Source organism: Ixodes scapularis, unplaced genomic scaffold (genome assembly GCF_016920785.2).
Source record: "Ixodes scapularis isolate PalLabHiFi unplaced genomic scaffold, ASM1692078v2 PGA_scaffold3__209_contigs__length_174095766, whole genome shotgun sequence".
Lineage (NCBI taxonomy): Eukaryota > Metazoa > Arthropoda > Arachnida > Ixodida > Ixodidae > Ixodes > Ixodes scapularis.
Window position 1 is genome coordinate 21557651 of NW_024609868.1, and position 16981 is coordinate 21574631.

Here is a 16981-nt window from a genome sequence, read left to right on the forward strand (position 1 = left end):
TGTTGCAGTCGAACAAGTCATCCCACAGGAGATTAGGAGAACATGCTTAAAAAAAAGGATAACACAAAAAGAAACAGCTACTAGGGTGAGCTGGAGGGGGATGTGTGCTCATTGCCTACTTCGCTCCATTTTAGTAATCCAGGATGGAAGTGTGAAGAAGAGCACCCACAGCATGACTTCCAGCCTACTATGCCATAGCAGAAAATGAGCACACCATACCCCTCCAGCCCACTCTACCAGCACTCTTACAGTAGAGAAGAAGCCATGAATGTTTTTCTTGCATGTGATCAAGCCCTTGTCTTTCTCCTCATCTAAGTGTGTCCTCCCTTTCTCCTATTAGCACTTCAAAAAGATAAAGATGTCCATGGTGGTTGTGTTTCCAATTTTGTGAGTGCCGAGATACTGGTTTTCTGGTGTTTATCGGAAAACCAATGACTGTGTCACTGCCAAACAGGGATGGAAACGCTAAATAAAAATTCTCCAGGCGTTGGAACTGAAAATTCCTCCGAAATCAACGACGTCTCGCGAGTGCAAAGGCCACTGACGCACTCAGCACGAACCCCAGCATCCATTGCCGATGACAACAAAAGTGCCAACTCAACCGGCGATGTCCACCAACCGACCTGAATGGCGATGATGATGAGAATTTTCAGTGACAGAGAAGTGGCTTTTGCGGCGATTGTGAGGCGAGCCGACAGGGAAACGACAACACCAGAAAGATGGTTGGCCCTGGTGATCAGGCGAAGTAAAGGACCACATGGACGGATGCCCAATGGTTGGTGGCCAGAAATAACAATCAAGTATAATCGGAAGCATAACCAATATGTAACGTCGACAACGATGAAAAACAAGCATACCCAGTGCAAAAATCAACAACAGCCTACTCAATCGGGCAGTGGTCAGGCGGCCGAAGAAAGAGAATGACCGTTGCCAGCGACCATAACAAACAGCAAACTGTACACCAATATAAAGAATCTGCTGGCCAGTAACATTGAGCTGGCCCTTAATCACCAAACTGACTGAAAGACAACAAGAAAGGTATACAGTCAGGAAGTAAACTATCAGGTCATCGGGATCGAGCTGGAAAAGAAGGTGAATATTCTAGCAGAGCTGAATGATTTGATCTGTGCTTGCCAGCTGTTATATGAGGAGGTGACAAAAGGAAGTTGAACTGAAAGGAGGCCATTAAAATAAAGATAAAGGAGCTTAGTCAACAGCTGCAAATTATCACCAGTCAAACAGAACAAGGCTCCCTCGAGAGCATTAAAACGAATTTGCAGAGCCAACCAGTACCACTCTAACAACAAGGACCAGTTGAATAAGCTTGAGAACCAGATCGAAGAGGAAGGGGCAGTCTTTCACAAAAAACCGGTCACTACTGCAAACCAAATTGAGTATCGGAAAACGAACAAGCTGTTCGAGCTCAATCGGTCTGCCTTCTACCGGAAACTTGATGAAGACCAGAAGGAGATGGACGAGAACACTGATGTTGATTAAGTGATTACTTTTTAGCGAGGAATCTGGGCAACCGATGACGAATAAGGGGAGCACCAAGAATTGACCTATTGGACCCAGGGGTGGTGTACGTGACTGCGGTGTACATGGCTGGACGGAGGAGCCTGCTGTCAGAAATGAGGGAACCGCACCTGAGTAGCAAGCAAAGAGCACAGCCAGCATCAGACCTACCGTTCAGTTCTACACACGACTGTCATTCGTTCAGGGAAATGCCTTACCCTTCGAGGCACTCGTCCCCTGCGGTGTACCTGGCTGGAAGAAGGAGCCTGCTGCCAGGGATGAGGGAACCGCACCTGAGTAGCGAGCAAAGAGCACAGCCAGCATCAGTCCTGTCGTTCACTTCTGCACATGGCTGCCATTCAATCAGGGAAACGACTCACCCTTTGAGGCAGTTGTCCCCTGCGGTGTACATGGCTGGACGGAGGAGCCTGCTGCCAGGAATGAGGGAACCGCTCCTGAGTATCGAGCAAAGAGAACAGCCAGCGTCAGTTCTGTCGCTCACTTCTACACACGGCTGTCATTTGTACTTTTATAAGGAATGCTCATAATAGTGGAGGGAGTTGCTCCCTGCAGCATTAATCGAGAATGGGCATAAAGCACTTATATGTTCGGTGTGTAATTTCATGCAAAAGCAATATAGCACCCTTTGGCATTGACTTACTTTGTTTAAGCACAGAGCGCTGACCAACAGTTCTTATTAGGATGGAGCCTACCATGTTCGATTTTCGTACCGAGACTTGCAGTGAACCTGTAAATTTTGAAGGCACAAAATGAAGCCCCACAATATGGTGCATGCAGCTGACATTTGTATGGCAGAGTAGTCAATGGTCACAGAAATGCATTTGTTTTGAGAGGGACCAATAGAGACAAAAAGAAAGAAATTGTTGTCGTCCTGCCACCAATAGACCCACCTCACCAAACGTTCTGCGCAGGCATGAAGCCGCCATAACTTTAGTTCACAATAGGTAGACGGTGGTGCCCGAAACGGCTTGTGCTGTCTCACGCGCAGAGTTCCAGTGTTTCGGGCACGTGCAGAAAGACTGAAGTTCCCTCAACGCCTTGCGACAGCGATGGCGCGTAGTCGAACTGGCTGGTGAGATCGGTCTATGGCATGAATTTTGTACGCCTCACCCCACTGGTGTTAAGGATGGTTCTGACCTAACATAGTGCGACACTGTTAATGCAAACAAGGGATGAAAAATGTTCATATGGGGCACAAAGTTGCACCCTATTATTTGGTGCCAGCATTTACTAATTCAAAGTAAAATGCAAAGAGTGCCGCAGTTGTACTCGCACTAACAATGTCATGCAGTATTTGTGTCTGGCCATCATGTTACTCAGCAACTGCAGCATCCGCATTGGGCACAAGCTCCCAGTCGCAGCTTTGCATCTCGCTGGAGTGGGCGGCTGTGAGTATGGGCAAGGCTCGTGCTGAAGCCGGGATTTTTATCAGCAGGCAGTTAAATTCCACTCACGCTGTTCATTACAGCAGGGACCAGGGGCGGATTTAGAGGGGGGGTCCGGATGTCCTGACCCCCCTCTTGATTTTTGCATGTGTAAAATTTAGGACGTGAAACGAGGGGGAGGGGGTTCCTAAACGTATGGTACGCTGACCAACACCTGACTCCCCCCCCCCTCAGGAAATGTTTGCACCCGCTCCTGGCAGGGACGCATGTATGGTGCATATCAACACTTACCCAAAGCACAGAAGAGCATGCTGACATTAATTCCAATACTCTTTTTATGACGTCCTGGGTACATACTGCACATATACGCATGGCAGGATGGTCAATTGTTGCAGGAATGCCCAAGAAAGCACATACCACATTTGAGATGGGCAAGTACAGGCCGAAAAAGAAGGAACAGAAGAATTAGCCCAGAGTATGCCTGGCACACGCTCGAGTTAAGGATGATTGTGACTGCATGTCGCTGCGTGTGCCCGGCTACTAAATGCTGGAATTGCGTGTGACTCACCAACTGGAGGGCCCGCCTGAGGCACATACTCCTGGTCGCAGTTTTGCACTTTGCTGGATTGTGCCTCTGTGTGCGTGGGCAAGGGTTGTGGTGAAATTGTAAACTTTGTCAGTATGCAGTTCAATGCTACTTGCATTAATTCATCACCTTGGACAAGAATATTCTCAATTTGTGAAGGAGGAAATACGACACCTGTGAGAGCAGCAGTTGAATTCAGAGATTGAAGCGTCTGGATGCTGTCTTCCTCCTGCATTGGCTCCCCTGCTTAAAATAGGCAGCACTTTAATACCAAATCTAGCAACCAAGTGACTGCAAATTCAATATCTCTGACTGTGTCAACTTATCTTGAACATTTCCCTTTCTCGCGGTGGTCTTTGAACTGGCTTTGGCAGCCTATGGCTAAACTTGGTGGGGACAGCGTCTGGTTTAAGTTTTTTAATGCCATGGCTCTGCCAGATCTGAGGTTCAAACTGATCCGGTGCAAAATGGTCCTGTCGAGAATGAACAGGGCTAACTCGCAATTCACGGGACAGTGCACTGAGAACACTAAAAAATTCGACTTTGTTTGGAGGTAGAGAGCGTCACACTGTTAGTACAGAAGAGTGATCGCCGCTTTTTTCTGTATCGGAATCAAAAATTCGTCAACAAAACAGCTAGTGCGGTGGGAAGGGCTAATTTGGGACGCTAACCTAAGCGGTAAAATTTGGTGCAAAGCAACACTCCATGGAAGTAAAATACGTAGAGACACCGATGCTCTGTTCGCGCTAACAGTGCCGCGCATTGTACGCCCTCCCCGCGCGCGGACAGTACGAGCTGGAACACCCGATCCAACCTCTTTCTGCGACTCCCACAAGCTCCATCATTCCTCAACTTCGCTTTCTATTCCTAGTTTGGACTACAGCTCTCTCAAAAACAGGTGGTAAGCCAAAGAAGCATGAAAGGCGTTTTCGGCTCATATTGTCCTCGGTACACTGTTAGCAAGTCCCGTGTATTTGGCGAATATTTGGGGTGAAAAACACGCTATTTACACAAATTACCATAAATTTACACGATGAGTAACTGTTGTAAATCATCTTGATATGCTATCTCCCGCCGCCTGAGCCAGGCGTGTGACGTATCAACAACAGCAGCGTTATGTCTTTCCTCGCCCTTTCTCCCTTCCCAACTCCCTCTCTCTTGCTTGCGTTAAATACTCTGTTCACGGACGAATAAACGTTCTTTTCCAGTCCCCCAGCGCTGGTCTCGTCAGTCGTCCACGCACCGTATGTGCGCTTGCTACGCAGCAGTGGCGACGAGCAAGACAGGAACCCATGCACTAAAAGAAGATCACGGCGAGCAAAGCCACGGTACGGCCTTTCAAGAACCTGCAGCAATGACAACGCCAGCCTTGGCTCACCACCATCTTCCCGAGTATGACGGCGAAAGGGACAACTGGAGAGCGTACGTCATCAAGGCAGAAGCTTATTTCGAGGCAACGGGAGTTACCGACACAGCGAGAAAAAGGGCGTTGCTCGTAGCAGCGTTAAACACAAAGACTGTGCAGATCCTAGCGGGACGAGTCGCTCCGAAGAAACCCAACAGTCTGACCTACGAAGAAGTAGTTGCAACATTGAATGAATATTTCGACCCAAAGCGCCACGAGATCACCGAAAGCTTCCGGTTCTTCAATCGATGTCAGCACGAAGGTGAGCCTTTACAACATTTCCTTGTCGACATCCGACGCATTGCAGACAACTGCAATTTCGGCAGCATGCTGGAACGAATGCTCCGCGACCGTATAGTCTGTGGCGTCAGATCAAAGGCCTTGCAAAAACAGCTTTTGGCAAAAGCAAACTTGACTTTGGAAGAGGCCGAAGCGATAGCACTATCAGCCGAAACGGCAGATGACGACGCAAATAAGATACCGGGCGATACAACCACCGTACTGAAGGTTGACGCGCAGCGCGTGTTGACGAACGAGCCGACTCTAAAATGCGGGCGTTGCGGAAGTAAGAAGCACAACAGCCACGCATGCCGCTGGGCCAAGAGAAGGTGCTATCACTGTGGTAGGCCGGGTCATCTTGCGAAAATGTGCTCGAGCGACGCTCCGAGGAAACGCGAAACGGCGTGGACACAAGGCATGCGGGGACGAGCACTGGCGATGGCGGAAGACTGTGCGGAGGAGAACGTAGACGAAGCGATGCACCTCTGGACTTCGACTTCTTCTCGGAAGTGGCAATTAGAGCCCCCCATTCACAGGACATTCACGTGGTGCGGTGTCGACATGCCAATGCTGATAGACACGGGGTCGCCCGTCTGTGTTGTGCCCCGCGAAATTTATGAAAAGTACTGGGAGAGATGGCCGCCATTGCAACCTTCAGGTGTCAAGCTGTCCTGTTATCTTGGCAAGCTCCCCGTCCTAGGACAATTGGACATGAAGGTAGCCTACAAGGGTGCCGTAGTAGAGTGCCCCCTAATTGTATTGAATTGCCCCGGTCCTAGTCTATGCGGGCGGGATCTACTGTTTCAGCTGAGCAACGCAGGGTCACCTATTCTTCACATGACTGCGGAAGCCGGATCGCCAACGAGTCTCCCGGCCGCGGACGACATCGCCAACGAGTTTCAAGACGTCTTCAGTGCGGAACTCGGCTGCATCAGCGGTCCCCCTGTACACCTTCAACTCAAGGAGGGAGCTACACCAAAGTTCTGTAAGGCACGATCCATCCCTTTTGCTCTCCGTGATAAGGCTTCTCAAGAACTAGACAGACTGGTAGCAATTGGCGTGTTATCACCGGTTGCGCATGCGGAGTGGGCTACGCCCATTGTGCCTGTCTTAAAGAAAGATGGAACAGTTCGGATTTGCGTCGATTTCAAGATCACGTTAAATCCTGTATGCAAACTGGAGCAGTACCCATTGCCGGTGATTGACGACATGTTTGCGTGCCTAAACGGGGGAGAGTACTTCAGTACTCTCGATCTTCGTGACGCGTATAACCAAGTACCGCTTGACGAAGAATCACAGAAGCTATGCGTAATCAACACGCATCGAGGGCTATTTTGCTTCAAGAGGCTGCCTTTTGGCATAGCGTCTGCCCCAGCCATCTTTCAACGAAAATCGAAACAGTCCTGCAGGGACTACCAGGCGTGCAAGCTTACCTCGATGATGTGCTGGTTGCGGAGCGACAAGGAAGTAACGATACTCTGCGAGCGGTACTGCAGCGTTTCCGCGAGCACGGTGTAAAACTCCGGCGAGACAAATGCAAATTTAGTCAGCCTTCAGTCACGTATTTAGGGCACCAAATCGACAAAGACGGCCTACATCCCACTGAGAAACATGTGGAAGCAATCGCCCAGGCTCCTAACCCAACAAATGTGCAGGAACTTCGCTCGTTTTTGGGCATGCTGTCGTATTACTCCAAGTTCCTGCCGAATATGTCATCCGTGCTTGCACCTTTGTACCAGTTGCTGGGGAAAAAATGTGCGTTGGGTCTGGAGAGAAGCTCAGCAGGCCGCCTTTGCCAACGCAAAGCAGTGCTTACTTGCGGCAGGGGTACTCGTTCACTACGACCCCGCGAAACCATTGAAACTGGAGTGTGATGCTTCTCCGCATGGCATCGGTGCAGTGCTGTTTCATACGGTCGGAAAAGTAAACCGGCCCATTGGCTTCCGGTCGCGAACGCTGACCAGTGCCGAGCGGAATTACTCTCAGCTAGAACGTGAGGCCTTGGCTCTGGTTTTTGGGGTGTCGAAATTTCGCGACTACCTCTTAAACAGAGATTTCACCTTGGTCACAGATCATCAGCCGCTCCTGGGCCTGCTGAAAGCGGACAAGCCTACGCCGGCGTTGGCCGCAGCCCGAATACAGCGCTGGGCTCTCTACCTCGGTGGATTTCGCTACAAACTTCAGTATTCGCCCGGTAAGCTGCTACTAAACGCCGACCCACTCAGCCGGCTACCGCTGCACACTCCAGAACCACCAGCAAGGAGCGAACCCCCCGAGTATGTTCACGCGCTGGCAAGTTTCGATTATGGCACTGTGTCTGTCGAGGAACTCAAACAGCTAACTGCGCAGGACGTGTTACTAACGAAGGTTGTGGAGTATACGAAGCACGGCTGGCCTACACATGTAAAGGACGCGGGATTGGCGCCATTCTCGGAACGCCGGTTGGAACTATCTGTGGCTCACGGGTTGGTATACTGGGGTCATCGAGTTGTTGTTCCCACACAAGCACGAGAACGGGTACTACACATGTTGCATGAAACGCATCAAGGGTCCTCGGCCATGAAGGCGGTTGCCAGATCGGCATTCTGGTGGCCGGGACTAGACCGAGAGATAGAACACCTCTCAGCGTCGTGCCACAATTGCGTTCAAAACCTGCCTATGCCGGCCTCTGCTCAACCCATCAGTTGGCCAGCCGTTAAGGAAAAATGGTCGAGGCTCCACGCCGATTTCGCCGGGCCGGTCGCAGGCAGCATGATACTGGTAGTCGTGGATGCTGCCACTAAGTGGATTGAAGCCGTGCCCATGAGGCAGGCAAGCACGTCATCTACGATTGCCAGCTTGCGCAGCATTTTTGCCAGATTCGGTGTTCCACGCACAATAGTTACGGACAACGGCACGCAGTTCACTAGCGAAGAATTCGCCATCTTTGCTAAGAACAATAACATCGCACACCTACGTACGGCTGTGTATCACCCACAGTCTAACGGACTTGCTGAACGAGCTGTTCGTACGATTAAGGAAGCGCTAAAGAAGATGAGCGAAGGCACACTTGAAGAGAAGCTAGTCAAAGTTCTTTTCAACTACAGGAGAACGCCGTGCCACGAGGGAAAATCCCCTTCCGAACTTCTATTCGGCTACTTGATCCGCTCGCGCTTGGACTCGTGTTTCCCACCTTTCCCAGGGTCAACCCAGGAGACGGAAGAGTGGACACTGCCGCCCGACACAGCCGTGTACGCCCGTAACTACGGCCAGGGGGAGAAATGGACACCAGGGAAAGTGCAGTCCACTACAGGGTCACGCATGGTCACCATACAAACGCCTACTGGGGTGGTTCGACGTCACATAGACCAAGTGCGTTCCAGGCCGAGCCCGGCATCCGCTCGGAGCGGCGTTCGAGACCAAGACGAGGGGAGCCCTTCGGCTGCAGCTGCGCCCGCACCGACCGACAACGAAGGCGATTTGAACGAGCAGCCTACAGACCAGGTGGCGCCGGCACAAGCGTCGCCGCCTATCCAGAAGGCGCAGAAACCCCCTCAAGCTTTGCGACGATCTACTCGGGAAAGGAAGCCTGTACAGCGTCTTCAATACTAAGGGAGGAGAAATGTTGTAAATCATCTTGATATGCTATCTCCCGCCGCCTGAGCCAGGCGTGTGACGTATCAACAACAGCAGCGTTATGTCTTTCCTTGCCCTTTCTCCCTTCCCAACTCCCTCTCTCTTGCTTGCGTTAAATACTCTGTTCACGGACGAATAAACGTTCTTTTCCAGTCCCCCAGCGCTGGTCTCGTCAGTCGTCCACGCACCGTATGTGCGCTTGCTACGCAGCAGTAACGGATAATTCGTTCAGAAATCATGCGAGGTTGTAAAAAACGTGTTTTGGTTCGGTCATACACGCATAACCGTGTAGCCGACCTCGATAACACGGATCGCCCCCGGCGACGACCGCGGCATTGCCGGCTATCGAAGCACCGGAATGCTTGGGGACACACTAAGAAAGGACCGTCGAGACAAATGCCGCGGAAAAAAACATGTCTCGGAGACAGATATGCCCCAAAAGCAATTGCGCCATGTCGCAGGACGTCGGCGAAACCCGCCCTTACCGTGCTCGCCGCCCCGCCATTTTCTGGTCGATGGCAATGCGGCTTCCCTCATGTCGCCCATGTTTGTATTTAGTTTAGGGGTCTTGATAACAGTTTCTTACACACCACAAATAAAGTCATGGGTCTAATTATTCGTTCCAAACAGTTAAAATAGATATAAAAAGCTTGTCCCCGATGTGAACACGTGACATTGCAGTTGGTTTCGTTTTTGCTTCAACCTTCAACTGCAAGCGATCTGGCCACGGCGCAAGCGCAACGCCGATGTACGCTGGAAGCAAGCGCCGGTTGGCTTTCGTTGTTTTTGTTTGACCGGAGAAAATCTGGCAAGTGCGCATGGTGCCACTACTGTTTTGGATTGACGGGACGCGAGAAGCTTCGCATAGAGCTTCGGAGTTTGCGAGCATATAGTGAAGACGTGACCGGAGAAGTTCCCCTGTGATGTTCCTGGAAGACGGAAAGTACCATTCGTAATCGTCGTGTGTGTTTTGAAAGCGAAGGGAGCCACAGGGTCCACGAGTTCGCAACCACAAGCCAAGGTTCACGACAGCACGGCGTTGACTTCGGCGATCTCGTTCTGTTTGGTGCAACCCGGCGATGCGAAAAAGAGCTGAAACGTTCGTCGTGTGTGGTGCGGTGCTTTGTATTCCGGGTCTGTTTGAACCACGCTTTTAACACGGAGCGCAAATTGTTTGTTGCGGGGTGGAGATTCAACGGGTATAGTCCCGTCGTCGTCACCTGATGCGGTCCAGCTGGTCCGGGAGGACGCAGCGAGCGTTTTTAAAAGTAAATCTTCCTTCGTTCCGTTTCAAACTGTGTAAGTATCCCGACACATACCGTGAGTAAGAAGCAGCGGGCGTTTTCAACAAAATTACGTCGTTTTAATTGAATAATGGACTCCGGATTGTTGTCTTAAATCTGCCGTTTTTTATGCTTCGTGTTGGACTGCGTTTGCACAGCGACGCACACCGCTCGAGTAGTTGATTCGGTCCTGCAACGAGTTTGTTGCGTCAATCATGCGGCGTGAATAAATTGGGGCAAGGTTTCCTACCTGCCCACAGATGCATGCACTGAGACCATTTTTTACTTTGTGAACGTAGTGCTCTTTCTTTATTTTGGAAGGGGCGTTGGTGCATTCATTATAGTACAATCACTTGAGAGTTGAGAAATTGGAGAGCGAGAAAGCTTTCCCAACCTCGTCTCTTTCTCTCTGGCTCTGCCCTGTTTCAGTTTCAGTAGGCATATCTACTAGCAGGTACAAACTGCTCTAAAGCAGGTAAAAAACGGGAAGCTTAGGACGGTGCGGACTCCGTGTTTCGCGCTTTTCGCAAGGTGACAGGGTAAATGCTTTCGTGAGATATGCGGAATATGCAAGCGATTTTGTTATGCCCGTCGTTTGCGTCTCTCCAGCAAAACGAATAAGATGATCTACTACAAAGGCGCAATCACAAGCCAAGATATAAGATAGCAGTGCGTTTGCTTCGGTGATCCGTGTAGCAGTATTTTACCCTGCTCTGTGCAACACCGTGTTATGACGAAGAGCTGGAACGGTCACGGTTTGTGCTGGCCTCCTGGTTGACAGAAACCCGCGTCGCCGGCATCGGCACCGAGTGCGCTTGGGCTGTTGATGCTCAAGCCTTTCATCCGCGGCTTGTCGCCAGCTCATCCTGCTGCTCAACGGTGAGGAAGCAGCGAGAGTAACCTCGGAAGTGAATGTAAATCCTCGTTCATTCAGTTATCCGGTGTCAAAGTGTGGAAGATGTCCAACGTGTACTGAAGGCGGGAACTACGAGCGTTTTGCCTTGCTTTTATAACCGAAACCATACCAACGAGATAACTGCCTTGCGTACTCTAAAATGACGGAAGCAATCAGTTTCAACAGGTCGAGTACGTCACCGGGGATGTAGGCGAGACGGTGCACACTGTTTAAACACTTGCAGTATCCACGAGTGGTACCAGGAAAGCGACGTCAACAGAGAAGGAGCTCGAGATTCAGCATAATGCACTGCTATACGGGCCCGTGTATCTTCAAATTTCGGGGTGGTGGCAGTATAAAAAATAGACGCATCAGCGCCCCACACCAGTGTTCACGAATAACACCGGTCCCAAACTCCCAAGCCTTACCGCTCCACTTGACACCGACACGACATACGACAACAAACTGCATCAAAACGCCCCAAAAGTGAAGGCGTCTGCTCCCGTACTGCAACCACTGCAACTAGCGGAAGTGAAGTGTTGGGCGGATGTCCGGATGTCCTTCACAAAAATATATAAAAAATACTTTGCGCAAGGATCATTTCCATTTATTATTGTATACGTAATGACAAAATCCCAATAATTTGTTTTCCTATCTGATTCAAGCTAGTCGGACGGCTCATAACACTGGTTAAGCAAGAAAATAACAAAAAATTGAACTTTTTCATGACCGGTTTAAGATTTATTGTTAACATATCGTTATTTATTGCAACGGACTAACATTAGAGATTTTACCTCCATACTTTTTAAATGCAAACAGTTTTAACACACGGCTGTCCATTGCGCCGTGTTTTGTGTATTCTTCTATAAATCTGTAATGGTCAGCGACCGAAGAGCTCACCCGCACATGTCAAGCTTATATGCGCCGCGGGGAAAAATGGTAATCGAGTAGGAAGTGTCGGGCGTAGTGTCGGTTGTTGTGTTTGTATACATGTTGGTGCTGTGTAGCACGTGGTACTGGTGTCGCCTGCGTTGTATGAGGGGTTGCTGTGTAGTCGTAGTCGGTCGTAGTGTTAACAGACTCGTTTTTTTTTAAATACAGGCTACTAGAAATCTCGATAGGTGGCGCAAGTTACCGCCCGATTCTAAATAGTTTGCTCAAGTTATTTATCCATGTGAGTTCGGCATTCGTTTTATTTTTTGTCTAGCGGCTCGTTGAGGCTACCGACACCGCCGACCGCCGACAACGCACGTACGTACCTTTGCAAGTAGCTACGTCCGCCGCTTGGAGACATTTTTACTGTGTATAAAAGACATCGAACGAGAACTAACGCGCCCTGTGTGCTTTCAATTCGGCTGAAAGGCGCGCGGCTCGCTGGGCTCGTCTCTCGCCTGTTCTCGGCCGCTGGCCGCCATGTTTCATAAGGAACACGCTCGAAACGTTTTTGCGGAAGGCAGACACGCGGTGTAGCGTGTTAAGTTTACACAGCACCTCATGTGTAGACGAAAAACACAGATGGCCTCGTGTAAAACGAACACGTTTCGACGTGTCCGCTATGGGACAACGGTTTACACGTCTGGGCGTGTTATTTTTGCTAACAGTGTAGTAGCTTTTCGTGTTTCCTAGAGGTTCACTGCGAGACACTCACAGCTGAAGCGGCCAATCGGCGGCTTCATCCATTCATATCCTGTCTCTTAAAAACTCAGACTACGCGAAAAACTTTGCCGGCGAACAACCGGATTTCCGAGTGAAAAACAACAGGCTAAAACGGCAGAGCACCGAGGCCGCATTTCAGCTGAAACCGAGTTCGGCAGTCAGGCGCGTCAGGATAAACATTGCATGTGTACCTATGTGAACGTCTGTGGAAGAGGTAACTAGCCCAGAAATGCTCACCTCACAAAGCTTGCTGCTTCTGGTAGGGACGAAGTTTTTCCTCCCAATCATGTGGAGCCATGCCTTCTGCCTCTTCAGATCGGTTTTCCGAAAGGAAAGGCGAACAACTTTTTTCCACTACCAGAACTCTGGCTGCACGCAAAAGCGCAACACCCCGTCATCTAACACAAACGCTTACTACTTCACTTGCCTCATTACGGTCCAGAAACACCAGGACGTCGAGCTAAAGTCGTCGGCGAGTATCACGAAACACGGTAGCGGACGGAGCAGCCGAGCACCTCGGAAGCAAATGGCGGACGGAAGTGGCGACAATTCCGGAAATCACGTGACATCGCTCTCCTCCAATAGAAACAGATGTCGGCGCGGCAAAGAATGACGGTACTTGTTAAACGCAGTGAAAAAACATCGAGGGACTTTACGCTACTCTGCTCCGAAGGAGCTATAAAGTGCTCTAACTACTAATATAATGAAGAAACAAGAATTAGAAAAATATTACAAGATTATTTAAAATCAAGGTCTAAACAGCATCACTGATCCTAGTGCAGTTGGAAATATTATTCCATACTATCTTAGCAAAAATAAAAACAAAAGTAGTGTTGCCAGAGGAACATTGTCGAAAATAGAAAAAAAGAGGCAAACAAATCTTGAGATGGCATTAAATGAAGGCAAATACGATTAACCGGAGTACGAATCCTTACATTACGTAACAAAGCTGAGCTGACTTACTAGAAAAGAGCCGGTAGTTCTTATTTCATTATACATGCGTTGCCAGTAAAGGGTTACGAGCAACGTTCGTTACCTTTAACGAGTTACTGTTCTTCGGAAACGTAGTAACGTCGTCGTTACTTTTTTTCAAAACAGTAAGGGGTAACGTATTTACGTTACTTATTTCAAATGACGGGGAACGTATCTACGTTACCCGTTCCTTCACCAAATCCTGAAAAAAAAGGTTACTTTTGAATTTCTTTCGCGTGTTTTTAGGCGCTAAGCTATATAAATGTTTGAGTTTGTTGCGTTTTTCTTTGAGTTTTTTCTCGTGAGTATTTATGAGAAACCGTAAAAAAAGCTGAAGTAATTAGTTCAGTTTTTGTAGGAACATAGCGTTTTTCGAAATATGGCTCTTATGCATACCTGGACTGGTAAAAGCGAGCCAGTTGAAAATGAATACTTAAAATCGAAAAAATAAAATATGGAGGACAACACAGGACAATCAAGTTCTCCGACTTGGTTGCCCTCCGTGCTTTATTCCTTATACTTACACCGTCAAAACTGTAGCACGTGTTAATTCGTAATTTAAAAAAAAAAAGTAACGCAAAAGTAACATGGGTTACTCTTTATCAAAAAAGGCAACGCGTTCCTTTTATTTGCAGGTAACGTGTGACATATTCTGTTACTTTTCTTTCAATAACACGTATAACACTGGCTACGCCTGCCACAGCAGCACGCCAGAGCCAAAAACAAGAAGAAATCTGGATGGCTCGGTAGGTACCTGAGTAAGCAGTTGAGCCGCCATGTTGAACCTGGGCCGCGTGTTTTAGCGCAGCTGGCACTTCGGTGCCGTGGCCTAAATGAACGGATATATATGCACTAGAGAAGCAGCTTGCCTGAATTTGCAAACCTCGAACGTCGGACGCGCAGCAAAACAAATTCTTCAGAGACATCAGTGACTCTGCGACCTCATTCGATCCAATGTGAGTAAATATTTGTGTTTCAGCAGCGAACACAGCAGTATCTTGTCGCGTTGGGGCCTTTTCTTATTTCGCCTTATTGGAGATATTTATATCCCATCGTGTACAACGTTTACCAATTGACCAAACCTGCCAACTGAATGCATTCCGGAACTCGACATCAAAGCTCTCTCGCAGAAGTCGAAACTAGCTGGCATGGCCCTATTTCGAAAATTAATACATAGTCATCTTCGCTACTAATATGATTACAAAAAAAGAAAAAAAGAAGAAGAAGCAACACGACATTTAAAAGAGGTTTTATCAGCAATGTACAAGTAACATCACTGAAGTCAGCGCGATGGTAAATTACATTTAATGCTGTACTAAGAGAAATTAAAAGTAGTAATAATAATAATAATAATACCAACAATAAATTATATTTAAGTATATCCATACTTACATACAATAGTGCGTGGGCAATAAAGAGCCAACAGTGGCCAACATGTCGCTGCCCACCCGAAAGTTCAAAAGAAAAAAAAAAAAAAAACAGAGAATGTTCGAGAACACACAGCTGTAGTAGAAGCGACACAGTCACAAAGCAGTTTTCAAAAACAGAAAGAAACAGTTGCAGAAAATACAAAGCCCGATGACTACTTCGGTGCAGAGCAGTCGAGCACAAAATACATATTTAAGTATATTTCTGCCTGAAAGGTAAAATGATCTCTTGTCTTCAGCTCGCTCAATGAATTAGCCTGCCGAATTTCAGAAGGCAAACTATTAAAGATCTCAGGCACGTAGAGCTCACGCGTATACTTGCCGTATCTAGGTCGGATGTAAGGCATTTTAAAGGTCTCTTACAAACGAAACGAACGAAGAGATGTTTTTTTGTTTTGTTGTTTTAATTTGTTTTATCAGAAGTAACGCGAGACTACTGTTTGAGTAGATAGGGTGCGAAGACATGGCAATTCGGTAACATCGGGAATTCGCAAACCATAAGACACACTTTTCAAAATATTTTTCAAACTACAATCATTTTTCTCATGCCAGAACCCCGAGCAGTTGCCAAATACAGCAACACCGTATCTTAGCACGCTGTATGCAACTGCCTGGGCGACTCTTTTACGAACTGAAAAAGGCATAAGCGATTTTGTGTTATAAAAAAAGGCAATAAGTACTCCTCAATTTGGCAAATCAGCTGAGCATTCCATGTCAGACCGCAATCGAATATTATTCCAGGATATTTTACATTATCGACATATACCATAGGATCACGTTTGCAAGATATAGAACTCGACCTATCTAGAAGAAAAGGAAAATCTAAATTCAGATATTTGAGCGGAGTACGAAAACATATGAATTTTGCCTTGTTTACATTAATGTCCATAAGGTGACGTTGAAACCAGTCCATGGCGGTAGTCGCGGCGCATTACCATAAAATCAGATTTATTATTCTCAAACGCCATTGACTGAGCATGACTGAAATGAACAGGCATTTGTGTGGTTATCCAGGACATGAAAACACCAATCCCATTCCCACTGCCTGTGGGGCGGGTAAAAAAGAACTCACTGAAACCATTAATGGTGAACGGTTTCAACGATGTTTCCGGATTATAAGTTTCCATAAAAACACAGAAATCGACGCATTCACCGAGGTTCGCATGAATAGGCAAAAATTTATCCCAGTATTTGTTTATGATACGTATGCTCACATGCACAGCTGTAACAATACTTCCTTAATCAGACTGTCGCTCTTTTTTGAACGCACATATGTCGGGGCACTCAAGGAACTGCACTGTCATCGCTCTAGTTTACCGTTTTAAGGTCCTCTTCACACACAACTGATATGGACGGACGTGCACGCCCCGCCCCATCTGTTCGCTTATCGAAGATCTTTCCATTGCGAACCCAGACATATTTAAAGAGTTTCTCCTTGCCGCGGATTTCAGAATGCCAGAGTAGATTACGGTTGAACCAGCGTCAGATTTTCATTGATATACAGCTGCGGTAGAGGTTTGTAGTTTGCCTCGTGCGTTCAACCAGGTTCCACGGACTTCAGCTGACTACAATATAATCAAGACCGGGGGTGTTTTGACTTTTTGGCCATGTAATTTGTGCATAAAAACGATTTACGGCTTAAGAGGGTTGAAAGGCGGACAATTACAGTTAGTTTGTGAGGTCAGCAATGTTATTCATCAAAGCTTCGTTGGGAGTTACCGGCATTCCGTGGATTTGGAAGTTAGGAAGGCGACTGTACTGGACGGTGTCGTTCAACTCCGCCGGTAGCTGAACGACACTGCGAGCATTCTGCGAGGCGGTAATTTTGAGTCGGGACACCTCCGTCCTGAGCTCTTTAACCTTAGTCTCCTTGGTTGTTGTACCCTATTATACTGGGCCGAGTTGAATTTACCGATTTCATCAGTTCATTAAATGCAACATT

At 48.0% G+C, this 16981-nt stretch overlaps 2 protein-coding genes and 1 long non-coding RNA gene across 5 annotated transcripts; 1 reads left to right on the top strand and 2 right to left on the bottom strand.

The window, feature by feature from the left end:
* Nucleotides 1-1626: 1626 nt before the first annotated feature.
* On the bottom strand, nt 1627-2221 carry LOC120848497. Its single transcript, XR_005717703.2, has 4 exons — nt 2177-2221; nt 1896-1970; nt 1734-1808; nt 1627-1646 (listed from the first exon to the last, which is right to left on the bottom strand). It is a non-coding gene; the product is annotated as an uncharacterized LOC120848497 (long non-coding RNA).
* Nucleotides 2222-3386: 1165 nt separating this feature from the next.
* LOC115319842 (THAP domain-containing protein 8-like) lies at nt 3387-13125 on the bottom strand. Its single transcript, XM_042292333.1, is given in 5 exon segments — nt 3387-3592; nt 3680-3753; nt 3830-3980; nt 12878-12969; nt 12972-13125. Coding segments are annotated over 5 exon segments (558 nt in total). The 5' UTR covers nt 13039-13125; the 3' UTR covers nt 3387-3418.
* LOC115310936 lies at nt 4557-8871 on the top strand. 3 transcript variants are annotated; one of them, XM_040220485.1, is made up of 4 exons: nt 4557-5174; nt 5999-6176; nt 7263-7385; nt 8373-8871. In XM_040220485.1, exons 1-4 carry the CDS (start codon nt 5103-5105, stop codon nt 8780-8782), a joined length of 783 nt encoding a protein of 260 aa, XP_040076419.1. In that variant the 5' UTR covers nt 4557-5102; the 3' UTR covers nt 8783-8871. The 3 variants fall into 3 exon arrangements, with proteins under 3 accessions (XP_040076419.1, XP_040076417.1, XP_040076418.1); XM_040220483.1 differs by having other exon boundaries at nt 6042-6176; XM_040220484.1 differs by lacking the exon at nt 5999-6176.
* Nucleotides 13126-16981: the final 3856 nt, after the last annotated feature.

Coding starts and splice junctions, on each gene's coding strand:
- LOC115310936 (XM_040220483.1), top strand. CDS start 4,754: ATGTGCGCTTGCTACGCAGCAGTGGCGACGAGCAAGACAGGAACCCAT. Junction 5,175..6,041: donor CAATCGATGTCAGCACGAAG/GTGAGCCTTTAC, acceptor TGACTGCGGAAG/CCGGATCGCCAACGAGTCTC. Junction 7,386..8,372: donor CAAACTTCAGTATTCGCCCG/GTAAGCTGCTAC, acceptor CACCTTTCCCAG/GGTCAACCCAGGAGACGGAA.